A 17,512-nucleotide genomic window follows, 5' to 3' on the forward strand; every position below is an offset into this window, starting at 1 on the left:
GGTCCAAGAACTTCTCTGTCTTTGCCAGTTGCCTCTTTTCCACTTTCACAAACGCATCTCGGAGAGCGCGGGACTGTTCTTCGATATATTGTAGTGAAAGCGTGCTGTTAGCTTCGAGGTACTGGAGGCGCTTGTGTATCGACTTGAAGAATGATTCTTGCGTTGAGGGTGCAGGCGCGTTTGGCTGTGTAGACGACCCTCGTCCTTGCGATGGTGGACTTGCGACGGTGCTGTTGTTTGATGCTTTGGCTGATGGAACGCTCGAAGAGGAGCCTGTAGCGTTGGTAGTCTGTGTTGTAGCACTGTCGACTCGAGACATGGAACTCGAAGAGTTGATCGCAGAGGCGTCAGATGTAGGACTCTGAACTTGCGGAGTGGCATCTGTCGGGCTTGGCGAAGGGGCGGCGGACGATTTTGTCTCCCCGCTGGCTGTACTGTTCTCGTTCGTGATTTGTTGATCGCCTATCACCGACGAAGATGAGATAGACGTCAAGTTTGATACAGGCTGATGCTGGGGCTTATCCACCACTGGCTCTGCCATGTCTGTAGGCGACGGAGGCCTTCCATATGGCACATCGTTACGAGGCGACTCAGTCTTGACCTCCGGCGAGACATCTCGTTGAGCAACTTCGTTAGCCGCTGAGGCATCTGAACTTGTGCTGAGATCCTTTACCGCTTCGATCGGTATCTCCTCTGGCGGCAGGGGCCCACTATCCTCAGCCGCCTTCTTAACCTCAACACCCTCAGCCTCCAGATTCTCATCATCTTCGATACCCCTCGCTTCCTCCTCCTCTTGCCTGAACTGCTCCATCATCGTCGTACCATGGACACGCAAAACGCTAAGCGGACAATAGTACTCGTTGCCAAACTGAGTCAAAAACTCCACACGCAGATATCTTGCCCAGATCTGCGGCTCAGTAATGAGAAAAGGCTGAATGTCTCTCGAATTCCGTGCCTCGAACGTGCCCAGCGTGCGCCACTTTTCCATCTTCACGGGATAGCGATCTGACACGCTCACCCTGAAATGACGGAACATGGAGGAGAAGAACTCGTAGTTAGCGAGAACGATGGTGTCCACGAGAATGTCGTCACAGAGCTCTACTATGAGGAACTTGTTGTCTGCGGAACATATGTTCAGCATGTAGCTGTCCTTGTTTTCTACCAAGATGGAAGACGAGCTCTTCGCCTGCTTGTTCGTCTTCAACACGGTAGCAGCACAGTCGAATGAGGCGTAGTTGAAGCGCTCCTTGCACGTCTTGCCTGCGTCTTTGCTGAGAGCCCATGAGCTTGGTGCAACCTTGCCCTCTCCGCCAGCAGCTTTTGAAGCATCCGCGCTTTGTTTGCCATGCTGGAAGTTGTTCGCTACGTTCTCATCGTCCGGGGAGCCAAAGCCACTAAAGTCGATAGAGATCTCACCCTCGTCGCCGAGTGAGTCCAGGGCGTTGACGTTGACGGGTCGTCGCCGTGCGGCTTGGTCTGTGCCTGCTGCCCGTCCTTGTCCAACATTTTCCGGTGACTGACCGACCTTGGCCAGGTTCCTCTTCTTCCACTCGTCAAAGGAGAGGAAATTGGCGTTGTCGAATGGCGAGTCCGCCTCCAAGTCAAGCTCCGGCTCTGTGCCTGCTGTGTCGCTGCTAGATGCAGTTGAGCTTGCGCCAGTCGGATCAGCCTGGGGCGCTACTGCTGGGGTTGTGCTTTTGTCTCCTCCCGCAATGCCCTCTAGTCCTCCATCTAAACCAGGTATTGGAGTCTGTAGACCAGCTAGAGCTCCTTCCTCGGCGCCCGTGCCATTAGTCGCGCCTGCCTCGGGGGGCGCTGACCAGCTCGTCTTTGCGCATTGCTGCGGGAGTGTATGCGTGATGTAGTTTATGGTGCGGTACGGACACGTGCTTTGACTCTTGGTGTATCTCCGAACGGACGACGGTGAAGGCGACGACGAGGATGTGGGCGAAGGCGCGGGGGTAGAGGTATGCTGCGTCGTGGCACCTGAGTGTGCAGTAGCGCTCGATTCAACGGTAGGCGCCTCATTCGCTGCCTCAGCGAGGGTGGACGCGGGTGCGCTGCATAGCAGCAGGAAGAGAGCCCAATTACGGAGCGGAGTGCCAGTCGTGAGCATTGCTTGGTTGCATTTCTTCGAGCCGCCCAGTGAAGTCAAGGAGGAACATGGGGTAGGCCAGGAGGAGCTGGGGTTGCAGGCGCGGCGTGAACAGGCGTTCGCATTCGTCAAGACACGTTTGATTGTTTCACCGCTTGCCTAGTGAATGGCTGCGGCGCCTCCAACCTTGGAATGTTTAAGCGATGACGTTGCCAAGAGATAGAGATGTCCGCCATACTTGACTCACGTCCAATGCATGTGATCTGAAATGTTTGCATTCTGCAAGACACTTCTGCATGTCATGTTCTAAGTTGCTCGGATGTGTAAATTCATGGTAGACATATGCAGGGTCATATCTGATAGCGTGGCACGCGGCACGCTCATATACAAATGCGTGCTGTTCGTATAGAAATTCATAACGGGCTGCTCTACCCTATGCAACCGTGATACAAGCCGCCAGTATCCATTAACAAGCGAGCGAAGGTCTACACCCAAACCGTACATTCCGCCACCATCGCTCTTCAACGTCGTACGCCATCATCTAGTACTCGTGTGTATCGTTATGGTGATCCGTTGATGCCGAGAGGAGAAAACGCCATACGAGAGTGCAACAAGCTGCCGATGCCCAAAATCTCGCTATGCTGTGGCATCGGGCGTAAAGGGGGTATGTCCAAAATAAGAAATCCAAGTCAAGAAACGAACGCAAACATCCAGACAAATGGCTCAAGATCCGTGTCGTGTGAGCGAGGACGAAGGCTAAGAATATGGAGGTCCAGCCGTAATCAAGTGGCCTAGAAGCCTTCGTTGCCTGCACGGCAGACCTTGGCCTCGGAGACCCATTCAGAAGCAAGCACTTGGTGTGCAGTCAGGCGGCGGGCAGGTATGGGATCGAGGATTGAGTAGATGACGTTACGACATTGTCGCTGGGGAGTTGTTAGCATAATTCCAAGAATGATATAGGCTGAGACTCACTCTTCGCAAAACCTCAATGGGTCGATAACCCTCCTCCTCTTTCCGGTCCTCGAGGTAGCGGTCGAAGAACTCGTCTTCGCCCTTTTGAGCCACACGCCAGAGGTGGCGCCCGGTCCTCATGGCCATGTAGATGATGCCGCAAGCCCACACATCGACAGCACGGGGATCGAACTCCTTGTCCACGTACTCCTCGGGTGCAATGTAGGGAGCTGAGCCACAGAGACCAGCCGTCATGTGTGCCTCCTTCTCCCAGGCCATACGGAAGCATTCGCCATTGCCAAAGTCTGTGATTTTGATCGACCCGTGTGTGGTGAGGAGCAAGTTCTCAGGCTTCAGATCCCGATGTGCGACGCCCATTTCGTGCATGTACTCCACGCCGCGCATCAGCTGCTTGAAGAAGCAGTCTGCCTCGGCCACCTCGAGCTGGCCAGCTGCGAGGACGAGTGTGTACAAATCACCTCCAGAGCAGTACTCCATGACCTCGCAGTATGTGCCCTTTTCGTCCTGGAGTAGGTCGAGCGTGGTAATGACGTTGGGATGTTGCATCGAAGAGGATATGCAGAATTCGGACGTGAGACGCTTCTGGTACCGCTTGGCCGACTCGCCGGGTCTTTGCTTGAACTCCTTGACGGCGTAGAGCTGCTCTCGTTTCGAGTCCTTGGGGTCCTGCTTGTGTGCGACACGGACGATACCAAAGGCACCGCGTCCGACGACCTCCTGGCACTTGCCGTACTTCTGGACCAGCGTCTGCGGGAGAGCGTTGACGGCGTTCTTCTGCTCGGCAAGCTTCTCCTTCTCGTTGCGCATGACGTCGACCCAATTTGACATGAGACTGAGCGGCTGGTCCTCGGCGTTGTCGCCCTTCTTCTTGCCGAGCATCAGGCTCTGGAACATGTCGGAAAGCTTCTCCTGGCGCTTGGCGGCCTTGAGGACATGCTCGTGGGAGCCGTCGTCGTTGAGCCAGAAGCGCTTGTAGGGAGCGCCGGGCCCCTCCTTCCTCGTGACGGAGCCCTGGCGCGCAGGCGGGGGGCGGCCGTTGGGCGAGGTGCCGTTGGTGGCCTTGACGTCGCCATTCTGTCCATGTGGGCGGTCTTTATGCCCATCATGCTGCTGAGGCGCGACGTCATGGTGGGCTTCTTGGGCTTGAGCAGCGCTTCGGCGGCGGCTTGCACGCTGCTGGCGCCAGATTGGTGGACGACGGGCTGGGGGAGGACGACGTTGGTGTCGGGCTGCGAGTGGACTGAAGAGGCCGTCGAGGCGGAGGCGGACGGCGAGCCCGTGGATTTGAGCGCTGTGCTGGGTGGGTTGTTGGTCGTGGGAGCCGCCATATTCCTTGCTTTTCGTCTCTCGCTGGCCGGCGCGGCTAGGATGTGGTGTGGGTCTTTTCTATGGAGAATATGGGTTCGGAGACGCAGGTGTCTCGCGGGCAAGAAGCCCAGGTGCTGTTATTGCACGGCGGTCAAAACGGCGTATCTGCGTCGGCGGGTGGTGGTGGAGATGAGGTTCGGAAGGCGCGCGTGGGGCGATTTGTAGTGCAGAAACACGGTGACTGTGAAGGACTCGTCGCCAGGCGCAAACGGGCAGGTCGGGCAGGCGCGCGCAGTGTGGAAGGCGTGGGCGGGCTGACAAACGCCGTCGCGGTGAGGTCTGGGGCGGCTTCAAATTGCTTCCCACCACGGGGTCCGGGAGCCACAGCAGAGTGGCTGTGCACGCGTGCCGAGCAAATGCGGATCAGCGGCAGATGTCGAAGGCTGGGCGAGGGCTGCGTGGCCGGTATCCGCGATGGGCAGCACAACAGCGAGCTGGGCGGGCTTGGGGACGACGAATCTCGGAATCTCTTCACGAGGCCGGCACGTCTAATATTCAGGTGTGCGAGGGGTAATCCATGGGTCAGTGTGCACTGCCTCGAAGCCGTGTACGTCTTGACGCAACAGGCCTGGCTTGCGCGATTTTCATCTTCTTCATGTACGCCAGTCGTCGCAGTTGACCGCTGCAATCTCACAAGTGTGCGGGCCATCGGCGAAGAAGCCTTGTCCTAGCAATGACAAGAAACGGCACATGCTTAGCTGTCTTTTTTGTGACTCTGCTATATACTGCTGCTTCAATAACAATAAAGCGCACTCATACCTTGAATAGCCATGAGCTCATCCAGTGGAGCGTTGCCAGCTTGCCTTCCACTCTTCGCTGACGTATGGCTACCATCAATTTCGTCCTGAGACATATTCCCAATCCGGAGCATGACATCTTCCCACTACCATCTGACTGGTTTCTGCTGTCCACCAAGCACTGTGACGCACCATCATGGCCCCTTTCGTGATCCCGTTTGTCACCATCTCCTCCATTCCCGAGGTCCGCCGAAACATGCGCCGGCAAATACTATCGTCGAGCCCAAGCTAATTCCATCAAGCGCTGCTGCACCTCGGTCGTGTCCCGCACAGCTTCACAAATGCTTGGTAAGCCACTCTGACACTGGTCAACGAGGGGAGGCCATCTCATGTAGCGATTTTCAAAGACCGCGCAAGATACAAGGCCTGGAAACCTTTGTTTACATCTCATCGTCTATTATTTGCAGTTCCGCGATACACAAGGAGAGGGGCACTTCCTCAAACCTTGTGCCCCGCATTGCAGCCATGCAGCAACCTGAGATGGCGCCCCTCATCGTCTCCTCCCCACCACTCCCAATCCACTTCACCATGCACACCGCAACTCGCTACACCAGCCCCATGCATCACAACACTCCTGGTATCCCGTTCTAGCCACTAACAAATACCGCAGCTGCCATTCCAAGTCAAAGGGCAAGCTGTCGTGCAGCAACCTCGCTGCATCCTGCAAGCCATTATGCACCAACGGCTACAGCTGCTCCATCCTCGCACTGACCTCTTATTGCCCTCTACGACGGAAGGAACCATTCACTCGGATCTACACAATACAAGGTTACATCTAGCCAGAACCCTTCTTATTGGTCGCGGCGTGCGTATGCTCTGGAGTCGTCTGAACTGCCTTTCTTAGAGGCGACGCTACGCGGATTACCGCGCACTCGTCATTTCTCTGCCGTAATCTTGGGCTGCGGTTGGCATGCGCGTGATCGACTTCGTAACGTGTCTTGTTGTTCCTTCGCCCTGCAGTCTCAGGCACACTGCTCGGAACAATAATGCGCTCAAATCGACCTTCGTGGCAATGATCGGGCCAAGCTCTTCGCCCCATGCTGAGCGCTCAACGGTCAGCAAGCACCAGTTGGCACTTCACCCGCTGCCGTCACGTAACACACGACCAGGCTCCTCTGTGGATTGACTCGGCCCGGGTAAGCGGGCGATTTGCAGTCGCGTTCCTGACTTGGTGCGCGACTTGAAACGACATCTGCTGCTCGTGGCGGCTGGACTCGTGGTGATTGGTTCGTTGACTCTAGGGATAGACTTCACACACGCGACGCAAGTACCCGCACGTTCGTTAGATGCTGGTTCATCACACTGACCGCGATTTACGCGAATTTCGGATCCGGCTGCACGGGTAGTGCCTGACATAGGGCCGGTACCTCGAGAGGGATGGATTGCTCCACGTGCCGTGGCTGATGGTAGACAAACGACCACGTTTGAAAGAAAGCGATCGACAATAATGGAGGTCGGTGAAGAAGCAAACAACACAGCTTTTGGCATATCCTCATCGTCTTCCACGCTTTCATTGCAGCTTTCATCAGGCAAGCTCTATGGCGTACTTCGGCGACCTCTAATGGTATCCCAATCTGACGAGCAGCATGAACAAGCGTCTATAGGCGTCGATCAAATGCGGCGAATTTATGCTATCGTCCTTATACGTACGGCTATTGCAAAAAAAAAAGCAACCACTCCATTGGATTGCAATGAAGTTTGCCCTCGTGACAGCAAAAGTTCCATCTTTCGCATCGTTCAAGTTCTTTGACTAACTTCAAAAGAGCTGAAGGAAGCACCATGGGCAGTCACTACCCTTCCGGCGTCATCCAGCACAGCGATACTCTACACAGAGCCATTTACATGTATCAGTCATGGACGACGATTCTCGCGCTTCTACAGCTTCTGGGCTAGCGTACAATCTCGTAGATATAAAAACCTTGCGTCCTCGGCTCCATACATCTTCCAAATCCTTCTCTCAGCCGTCGAGAACTTCAAACACGAAATGGACAAGCCATGTCTTTCGCCGCCCCGCGAGTTTCACAATTTGTTTATTTCCTCCAAAAGATCTACCTGGTCCGCCCGATGTCTTCTTTCTGCCTCGAAAATTTGCGAAGGAGTTCGTGATGAGCAGTTCGCGTACTGCGTGACTTAAATTCTAATCATTGCAGAACCCTGTATCCTCCAAACCGATGCTATATGTTGGCCATCCCATGTCTTCCTCCCCTGTTGAGAACCTTCACAGCCCTGGCTTCAGATAAAAGATGTTGGCCGCTATCCATGGTCGTCTGGGAAATCCGGAAAGACTGAGAACATGACCCGCTCTCGCTCGTCTCGCGGCATATAAACCTACCGCTTGGGCGCATACTCCTCATCAATACTTACTTCTCCAATTACCAAAACAAACATCCGTGTTTATGATGTCTGCCTTCTCCAAAACAAAACATTGATGGCAAATGTCTGTGGTTCCAACAAACTGCAAGGCAAAATAGATGTCGCTTTCACCTCCAAACAAGCGATTCAGGAAATACATGGGTTGCTCCTAACATCCCACGACATACGTCGATACTCTGCGTGGGGAAGCAATTGCTTCTTATCATCACACACTTTACTCTCTACCAAAAGTTAGATTCTCTCGCCGTATGTCGGTACCCGCAAGAAAGAACCGTACGATTCCAGCGATGTAATTCCCTCTTTCCAAAGATTCCTGCTCGGGGATCATGGGTCGCCTTTCCGCTCTTCTAACTCATATAATACGCCGCACTTGCAGACCACTTCTCCTTGACACCTCTCTTTTCGACAGTTCCACCAAAAACGACTACAAATTGCGCGAATGACTGCGCCTATACAAAACTGCGAATATGGAGTACATGTTCTCCAGTCTTCCAACCCCTTTAGAGATAAACGCCGTGAACCTCTCACCCGAGATCGTGATCAATCTACAAGTACGATCTCACCACTCTACATTCTGTGTCAAACCATGGACACACATCCCGTCTTTCTTCAGGATAGGGATAAGAGGATCACATGTGTGCATCTTTCCAAGATTGTATACGTCATGAATATGTGGTGAAACGCCATCATGAGCGCTTCTCCCGGGGGTATGAACTCGATCTGAAAGCCTTTTTGTTAGTTTCAAACCAGAAACATGGCTCGACTATGGAGAAGCCCTCGACACGGCCGGGCTCTCGGCTATATATACCAGCCATTTCCTCACTTCTTCCACCTACACTGTACATTCTACTTGTCCTTGAAGGCATTCCTAAAAGACATCTCCCATCATGATATGGCTGTTCCCGGTCTTCTCAATTGCTCTGAAGTACCTTGCCATGCAGATAACCCCAAATTCCTAGCGAAAGATATTATGAAAAAGACCGGAATAGTACCAAAACTTCCATGAAACTCTACGAAAGACCCGGCAAACACGAGCAAAAGGTATTCATCTACTTGCCATCATCGTTGAGGCGGCCTCACCAGTGTATATAAACCACGACGCCGACCTTGTCCTTCTCTTTCAATCACCCACTTCCTTCAGTTTTGTCAAAAACGCCGGCTCCTCAAGACATGGTGCGCTTTACTTCCGAAAAACGCATGCCCAAGATGCTATGCGCGTCCAAAAACTGAATTGGATAGATGGCATGAATACGCGCACCCTTCTCCTGGAATATGCAAATCTTCTTGGGCTTCGATGCATTAGTAAAATATTATGGCAACGACACCATGAGTACTCGTGCCTCCGTCGCTGCTTGGTGTACATAAAACCGCGGTCTACTACCTGCCTACCCCCTTCTTTGCTCCAACCCACTACACCCAAGACATCTGCTAATAAAAACAAATTCTTTCCTTTAATGGCTCTGCGGTTCTTCGAAACAGTTCCTTGAGAATGGGATGACGTAGACCTGTAAGTCCCTGCTTTGAAAAAGACACACTACGCGTTGATGTCGCTGGAAACTCCCAAAAGCTGCGCAGAATCTACGAAGTGTTGAAAGTGTGTTAATTGGCTTACATGAGCGGTGTTCTTCTTGTCCTCGCCGGCGTATATAAACCACAACCCACACCCTGTCTTCCTGCTCCGAAACATTCCTTCACGGGCATCAGAAGAGAGATGGTCAGTGGTGATGGCCGTTTTCTCGATCTCTGAAAACTCAACCAGGCTGTTGATATGTTGAGAACCAGAAAAGATGAGATCACGACTTCATGAGAAAGAGAGGGCTTCCGCTGGTATACTCAGACCCGCAACGAAAAGCTCGAGATGTGCAGAAAACTCCACATCTGCTACAACTCATGTGCTCGTCGTCTTTCCCCCGCCAAACTTATAATGCGCGAGCTGCGAGCATTCTTCTTTCCTAGCCCTCTCTCTGCAGAACTAGAAGATCGAGGACCTGTTTTCATGTCTGCTTTGTTCATTCTGCTTTCCTGAAAATACAATATTAGAAAGCCATGAAGACAGTCTAAAAACCATGTTTGCCATGTCCATGAGCAGACCGAACTCTGGCTTGTCAGCTCGAAACGTTCCAGCCGACGACGATGTATGAAAAAGCGAACGAGAATGCGGGATGAGCACGGCGGGACCTTTCGCTGCACGTGCATATAAACCCCTCAATACGATCTTATCACTTTTTCTCTACACTCCTTCTTACGAGATACCAAAAACCAAAATTTGGTGTGCTCCCATTGATGGCTGCTTTCTCCCTGCCAGCCTGTTAGTTACTGAGTTTTGGCAATCATTAATATCTGAGTACGAACCACTTATGGGCGAGACTGACGTCTTGCTCAAAGTCTTAAAAAGCATACCTGTGTCGTAGTGTGCAGAAAACACTACAATCCTTTGGGATAGCTCAACACACCTTGTGCATACAAATTACAGCTTCTGAACCCTCTTCTGCTCCATGTCTCTCCTTCTCAAATACCAAAAACCAAACCACGACTACGATATGTTAGTCCTTTTCTCCTCGCCGAAAGATACTGGTTAAGATTGTCACAACGAGCGCCAAAACACGACAGGAAACATTTCATGAGCAGGAACGCTCTTTCGCCTGAGATTCTGGAAGGGAGAGATGATGGTTTCGATTTCTAGAGGCTAGCGTTGCTATCGGTGATGGTGCCACGCATCTCGTGCATAAAACGATCACTCCTGGCTTCTCTTTTCCTCTACACTTCTTCTTCCTAGAATCCAAAATACTAAGCATTCGACAAATGTCTATTCTCTCCTCTCAAAAAAAGGGCATGGGGCCGGCTGTATGACGAGCGGCCCAGCATAAAAGAAGTGATCACACAGACAAGAACGCCCTGTCGCTTGCAGGTCCAAAAAGTCGAAATGCCAGATTCTATGTGGAGAGTCTAAAGTTGTTCGCGGCGATGGATATGATGCCATTCGCGTGTAAAACACAAGGTCTGCGGCGCTTCTTGTTCTTCTCATTATCATTCGCATTTCTCACTGCGCTATTCCAAAACGCACACCATCGGTTGATATAGTTGTGTCCTTCTCTTCCAAAAAGTCGCCCCAGTTCACTATGACCGAACCCCAAATCCAGTGGACGATCGGCCCATAAGCGAGACCGAGCTTCCGGTCGACAACAGTCGCGAATCCAAAACGACCAATGCAATTCACGATGTGCTGAAACGACTATCAAGACTACCTATGGTTATCAAGGGGCTTCGAGCTCTTTTTGTATATATATACCGTCCTGGAGCGTGACTTCCTCTTTCCACAACTTCCTGTACTTCCCCCGCCAAGATTCCAAAACACATGAAGAAAAGCGTAATGGCTGTGTACTCCTCTTCCTGCCCCAGAATGACAACACCAAGATCTATGGTCAGCATCCGAAACATAACCATGAGAGCCGAATGCATGAGGTGGACCACTGGTTCCAAACTACCGAAACGAATGACCAAGCAATGAATGTGCGAACCAAAAGAACAAGAAAACTTGGCCATGACCACTAAGCAGTGACGCACCTGTTGCGTATATAAACTCTACCAAGTCGCCTACTTCTTCATTTCACCTATCCTCACTTCTTTCCGGTATTTGCCAAGATCATGGAGAACAAAATAGATGACTGTGTCCGTCTCTCAAAACAAACATGCGATGGTATTATGATCGGCACTTGGAATTCAAGCCAACCGTGGGTATGAATGAGATCGACCTCTTCTTCTCCACGTCTCCAAACATACACAGCCAATCGCCATGCGGAATGAAAGTCTCTCACCTGCATCTACACAGGCACTGAGTGGGTCTGTGCTGAGCATGCACATAGAGTCCGATTGCAACTCTTCTATCTTACCACACTTGTCTGTACTTCTTTCCTGCGATTACCCAAACCTTGGTCGAAAAAGCCCATGGCTGTGCCCGTCTTCCAAAACACAATAGTGATGGACACATGATCGGCACCCGAACCGTATTTGCAACATTGACATCGGTCCCACCACCTAGAAACACTACTCCACGTTCCTACGCGGACTTTAAAAGCGACACACAGCCTGACATGAGCACCTCGTGGGTGCCTGGCAGGTGTATATAAACACCCTCCTGCCACTCATCTTCTTCTCTCACATTCCACCCTTCTCCCTTTGAGACTCCAAAAGGAGAAGCTGGGCTATCCATGGCTGTTCTCCTCTCTTTCTTCCTTCAAAAAACCACCAGGGGATTATCATGACGACCTGGGCAGACAAAGAGACCCCCACCATTTACACTACCGTAAACTCAGTCCTACGTCAGCTTCAGAACGCGCACACCGAGATCTCATGAAGTGAGCTTCAGAGTACATGTAAAATAGTATATTTGCTTATGATTCTGCTATGCCATGTGTCTACACCCCGCTGCCACATCGCGGCGGAGGACACGCTGTTGAAGCTAAGCTCATAGAGCTGTGTAGATAGCGTCATGTAGTCTAGCCTTGGTGTGAGGCTGTGTACATGAATGTGGGGCGAGGAGCGTCTGGGTTGCATGGTTGCTCGGCCGCTCCCGGTGTGCTCGAAGCTTGTATGTATGTCGGTCGTCTGTTCGTTCAGTCGATTGCTATGTGAAGACCGCAGAGCTCTTTTGTGGATTGCTTGCGTGGAGACGTTCTCGCGTGCTCGCGTGAGGGATGGCCGTTGTTCAGGGTTCTATAGCTATATTGTCTGAACACGCTTGGCGGCCTTCTTAGACCCTCGATGCGCTGTGTGCCATCACTTTGTACCCGAAGCTGCTCTTGCTATTGTCTGTCCAATTGAGGGATCGTGTTCATACTGGCAATACGGCTGTGATAAAGGCCTCCAGCCCCCGCTCGAACAGCTCATTCGCAACGCCAATGCCGCCCGGGTGCTCCGTCGGCGCAAGCGGATTCTTGACCACATACTCTACATACAGATTCGCCCAGATCTGATGTAAATACTGTCTTAGGTTGATAACCTTTGTATCCGTGAGCATGACAAACTTCATGCGCGTGGGCGTCTCGTAGTAATGTAGCTTGTACTCGCCGGTGCGATACGAAAGGAACGTGTCGTCGGCACCACCCAGCTTGGTGACGAGGTTGCGGAGGGAGAAGACAAGGCCAAAGACGAGCTTCTCGTCATCGGAGTGCGACATGCCCTTGCGGACGGCAGCAACCACGTCGCCATTGCTCGCGATGGAGGCGCCAGACGGCGGGCGGGGGGCAGCTTTGGACGAGGACGAGGTTGGGCGGGCGGGTGTCCAGCGGCGCGAGTAGATGCACTCGGCTGCACGTGCGGTCAGCGCGTGTGCAAAGCGGTGATCACAACTTGACATGACGACTTACTGTGCCGATCGAAGATGTAGAAGCTGTAGAGGACCATTGCGGGAAGATGACGTCGGTGAAGGTGTGCGACAATGGGGCGAGGTTATCGGTATGCAAGGTGGTAAGCTTGGTGGTGTTGGAGATAGGGAAGCGCCCTGTGCGGGTTTGGTCACCGATGCCAATTGCACGTCGCGATACGGCAGGCCAAGGTGAGGAAGCGAGTTGGAGCTGTGTATACGCAATTCACTAGCCGAGTGGGTAACGGAGAGAGCCTAGACGGTGGAGACGGCGTGCGCCAAGTGCACTGGGTGGATGGGGGTGATGTGATTGCCCGTTAACGGGTGAGGCTGAAAGAAATGTCAGGAAAGGCCCCCTCTCCGCTGCATCGCTCCCCTCTCTAGTTGGGCCCCATAGCAAAAGACATCCTGGGCTGTCGGAACGTCGTAGTCCAGCGCCCCGAACTTCCCCATATTATTTCTCCCTAGCTATCTCCTAGGCCCGTGTCCATCTTATCAACTACGTACTTAGCATCTGCCGTGCCCTCGACTGCGAGGTAGTTATGTCACAACCACCCACGCCCACGCCCACACCACCACCCAAGCGCCCATCCGAGTCCGACCTGCGCATCTACACGTCGCAACCCTCCCTAGAAGTCCCAGCTGTCAGCGAGGCCGGACGACCGCCCCCCGTCAAGTTTATGTGCGTGTTGCCCGGGGATATGCCATGGCTACCCCGCGGAGGTGCTGGTCCTGGCCGGAGCTGATGCTAGACAAGGTCAACACCCGCATACCAAAGCCCGTTACGACACCACAAGCGCGCCGCTTCCTCGACGAGACGTGTCAAGGTGCGACCCAATTCATCAAGAAGCTGCGACCCTGAGTTACATCTGACAGTACAGGAAACATTCAATGCGCGCTCCGAGTACAGCAACAGCGAAGATGACGGCAGCGCCCAACACCGCATCAACCAGTACCTAGTCAAGCAGGAGATTGGCCGCGGCTCCTTTGGCGCCGTTCATCTCGCTGTCGACCAGTATGGCCAAGAATATGTGAGGATACCAGCTCTCTCGACATCATCTCCACCGGAAAGAGAAGGCACCACCCGGGCGCATGCCCCCAACAAGACGATGCGGGTTCCCTTCGAGGTACAGGCATTGGCTCTCGCTGACGCATCAACGCGCAGGCTGTTAAGGAATTCTCCAAATCCCGACTCCGGAAACGCGCTCAGTCCAATCTCCTGCGCCGACCGACCGCTGCGAAACGAATGCGCGCCCTCCCTGCTGGTATAGGCTTCAATTCACCCCTGCACCGGCATTCCGTCACCGAAGAGAACAATGCTTTCGAGCTGATCAAGGAAGAGATTGCTATCATGAAGAAGCTGCACCACCCGAACCTGGTCACGTTAATCGAGGTGCTGGACGACCCAGAGGAAGACTCGCTGTACATGGTCATGGAGATGTGCAAGAAGGGCGTTGTCATGCAAGTTGGGCTCGAGGAGCGCGCCGACCCCTACAGCGAAGAGCAGTGTCGGTGTTGGTTCAGAGACATGATACTGGGTCTCGAGTACCGTACGTGAGTGTTAGGCTAATCGTGAGCTGATGCTAACATGCGCCAGTTCACGCCCAGGGTATTATCCACCGAGACATCAAGCCCGACAACTGCCTAATCACCGAAGAGGACGTACTGAAGATTGTCGATTTCGGCGTATCAGAGATGTTCGACAAGGAAGGCGAAATGAAGACGGCCAAGTCAGCAGGTTCGCCAGCTTTCATGCCGCCGGAGCTGTGCGTTGCCAAACATGGCCATGTCTCTGGAAGAGCCGCCGACATATGGTCGATGGGCTGCACATTGTATTGTCTTCTTTTCGGTCGTATACCATTCGAAAAGCACGGTATGATCGAGCTCTACCAATCAATACGGATGGACCCGTTGGAGTTTGAGAGCGAATGCAACCCCGAACTGAAGGATCTTCTGGTGAGGCTCATGGACAAAGATCCCAAGAAGAGAATAACCATGGAAGAGATCAGAGTGAGTTGGCTGCTCGAAGTCATCGTGCAAGACTGACTTTCCAGGAACACCCGTGGGTCACGCGACAAGGGAGCGATCCTTTATTAGCAAAGTCGGAGAATGTTGCCATCATCATTGATCCGCCTACTGATGAGGAAGTCAATGCTGCCATCACAGGCAACATGGGTCACTTGGTAACAGTGGTAAGTGCACGTCTTCCCTATCGCATGCGAAAGCATTGGTATCAGAGTATCGTAGTTACCCTTGTGCTAACAAATGTTCAGGTACGGGCAGTGAAGCGCTTCAAGCAGCTACTGTTCAGACGGCGACCGGACCGCATAGAGAGTATACTGGGTAGTGCCTCGCGAATCGTTCAGCCTCCCATGTCCATGCGACCATCAGCACTACGCAAGTCAAAATCACAAGACACACACGATCGCCGACCAGTGGAGAGCGCACTTTCCTCAGAGGGTGTACATCATCAGATCAAAATCGACGACAAGGGTCAGAGATTCCCCCATAACATGGACGACATGGCATACACCAAACCTGGTCTCCGACCTGAAGCAGCAGGGAAACGTTCCGCCAGCAAAGGACCTATCTCTAGCAGTCCAACGACACAGTCAAGCCCAGGTCTCAGCGAAGCCAAGATAATCCACGAGAACATGTCAATCAGACCCGGGCCCATACACTCCATCTCAACCCCCACCGGCATCGCCCCATCATCATCAGCGCCAACCACACCCCTAGGAAAAGGCCACGCGCACAACCCTCTAGAAGACACACTCTTCCTCAACATCGGCACAGGCGAGGACTTCCTCCCCGAACCCGACGACGGCTGCATCGTCTCGGAATCCCCCTCCAACGTCGACATCAACGTCTACGAAACCGCCTACGAAGAAGAAGTCCAACGCATCATCGCCCAACGCCGCGAACAATTCGCTGCCGCCGCCTCCGCCGCCGCCCGCCGCCCCACCCTGTACCTAACGCGCCGCGTCGAAAACGTCAAATCCATCCGCGACAGCGACGCCATCTTCGACGAAGGCCAGGACTTGAGGCAAAATATCAAAGTCAGTCTTAAGTCTTTTGTTACCAAGACTAAAGAGGATATCGAGGCCAGAGGTGAATTGCAGAAGATTCAAGATGGGAAAGAGGGCAAGCTTAGTAGGACTATGCGGAATGTACGCGAGGCTAAGAGGCTTGTGGAGGAGGCGAGGGAGCGGGTTAAGACTGAGGAGAGGGATCGCGAGAGGGAGAGGAGTCGGAGTGCAACGCCGGTGCTCAGGACTAATAGTTCGGCTAGTGTGCTTAGTCGGAGTGGGACGCCTGTGGGGAGTTGAGAGGATGATGGAGAGAGGGTGGATGAGGATGGTAGTGTGATGATGATGTGTAATCTTGATTGTAGAGGCATGAAGGTGTTTTCAAAGGCGTTGATGTATACATAAAGGGTTTTTCTGTTGTTTTTCACTTGGGGAGATGGGCCTGGTGCTCGAGATATTCGTACTGATACTTGAAGGAATGGATTTGTTGGACTGAGGATGTGAAGAGTAGAAAGTGACGTCGTGAGAAGTCTTCCATTCATCATCGCCGGAGACATCATATGCTGCATGATCTTACGCAATGGTCATGTCGTTGGTACCGATTGCGGGAGTTGTACGTTGTTAGTAACTCATCGTCAGTGGTTCGCCGGGTTGAAGCGGAAGCTAGACGATGTATGAGTGAACAATATGGTGTTGTGGGATAGTCGAAAGCGCCGGTGACGTTGATGGTGTCCGTGATATTGATGTCCTTGATTGATCGTCAATTTCCTTAATCGGTCGTGGGGCAGCGTTGATATCAGTGTGTCGTTGATGGATCGTAACTTTTCTTGTTTGATCGTGAGATGTCCTTGATTATCGTGGATAGCGTTGGTGACGGTGACATCGTGAACAAAGTCTAGGAACTTGCCATGATATCTTCGCGTTCTTAGGTCTGTAAGCATTTAGCGCTGTTACGCCGGTCTGCTAACTATACGTGGAATCATGCTGGAGCTCTGAGCCATTTTTCTAAATGCTTATACTTGATTGACGTTGAATGCACTTTGAGGTATAAAGAAAAGACAGTGACGTCGTGCAAAGGGTCTAGGAACTTGCCATGGTATCTTCAACTCTCTAAGCTTTTAGCTTTGAGTACGCCGGTCCACTAACGACAGCTGGGATGCATGTCACCCTCAGACTCGGCACCTTAGGTTCGGCGCCTTAGACTCGGCATCTTAGACTCGGAGCCAACTCAGACTCCGTCGACTCATCAGCGTCATCACGGACTTGACCTACCAGAGCACTTGAAGTGATTATAACCGGATTGTCGCGAAACGAGCACGAACATTAGAACGGTTACTTTGATGTCTGCCTTGCGAGATGCAGGGCGTAACCTGGCTAGCCGAGAGATGTCCCTGGATCTAGCTGTGTTGGGACTAGTGGATAAGTACACAGCCTCGCATCGTGCTGGGAACCCAATCCTTTTCCACGACCGTCTCTTGCTCCTTCAAGGTGACAGCACGCGATTTTGGTGTTTTCC

General features: G+C 52.6%; 5 protein-coding genes across 5 annotated transcripts; 1 reads left to right on the top strand and 4 right to left on the bottom strand.

Moving 5' to 3' along the window:
* BKA58DRAFT_202104 (UNC-like C-terminal-domain-containing protein) lies at positions 1-2,264 on the bottom strand (the record flags this gene model as incomplete). Its single annotated transcript, XM_046165846.1, has 1 exon — positions 1-2,264. A coding segment is annotated over exon 1 (2,116 nt), but the record flags the coding sequence as incomplete, so codon positions are not given.
* A 622-nt stretch (positions 2,265-2,886) lies between these two features.
* BKA58DRAFT_441295 (kinase domain-containing protein) lies at positions 2,887-4,395 on the bottom strand (the record flags this gene model as incomplete). Its single annotated transcript, XM_046173810.1, has 3 exons — positions 2,887-3,018; positions 3,068-4,177; positions 4,240-4,395. 3 exons carry the CDS (start codon positions 4,393-4,395, stop codon positions 2,887-2,889), a joined length of 1,398 nt encoding a protein of 465 aa, XP_046022939.1.
* Positions 4,396-6,309: 1,914 nt separating this feature from the next.
* On the bottom strand, positions 6,310-6,720 carry BKA58DRAFT_403186 (uncharacterized protein; the record flags this gene model as incomplete). Its single annotated transcript, XM_046171770.1, has 1 exon — positions 6,310-6,720. One exon carries the CDS (start codon positions 6,718-6,720, stop codon positions 6,310-6,312), a length of 411 nt encoding a protein of 136 aa, XP_046022940.1.
* A 5,666-nt stretch (positions 6,721-12,386) lies between these two features.
* BKA58DRAFT_202128 (trafficking protein particle complex 1) lies at positions 12,387-13,361 on the bottom strand. Its single transcript, XM_046165847.1, has 2 exons — positions 12,972-13,361; positions 12,387-12,912 (listed from the first exon to the last, which is right to left on the bottom strand). The coding sequence occupies exons 1-2, from the start codon at positions 13,006-13,008 to the stop codon at positions 12,437-12,439; spliced, it is 513 nt and encodes a 170-aa protein (XP_046022941.1). The 5' UTR covers positions 13,009-13,361; the 3' UTR covers positions 12,387-12,436.
* Positions 13,348-16,495, top strand: BKA58DRAFT_387734 (kinase-like domain-containing protein). Its single transcript, XM_046170596.1, has 7 exons — positions 13,348-13,649; positions 13,725-13,794; positions 13,849-13,998; positions 14,133-14,517; positions 14,565-14,977; positions 15,022-15,165; positions 15,241-16,495. The coding sequence occupies exons 1-7, from the start codon at positions 13,510-13,512 to the stop codon at positions 16,294-16,296; spliced, it is 2,358 nt and encodes a 785-aa protein (XP_046022942.1). The 5' UTR covers positions 13,348-13,509; the 3' UTR covers positions 16,297-16,495.
* The last annotated feature ends 1,017 nt before the right edge of the window (positions 16,496-17,512 follow it).

Source organism: Alternaria rosae (assembly GCF_020736505.1).
Source record: "Alternaria rosae strain MPI-PUGE-AT-0040 chromosome Unknown BKA58scaffold_7, whole genome shotgun sequence".
In the NCBI taxonomy this organism is placed as follows: domain Eukaryota; kingdom Fungi; phylum Ascomycota; class Dothideomycetes; order Pleosporales; family Pleosporaceae; genus Alternaria; species Alternaria rosae.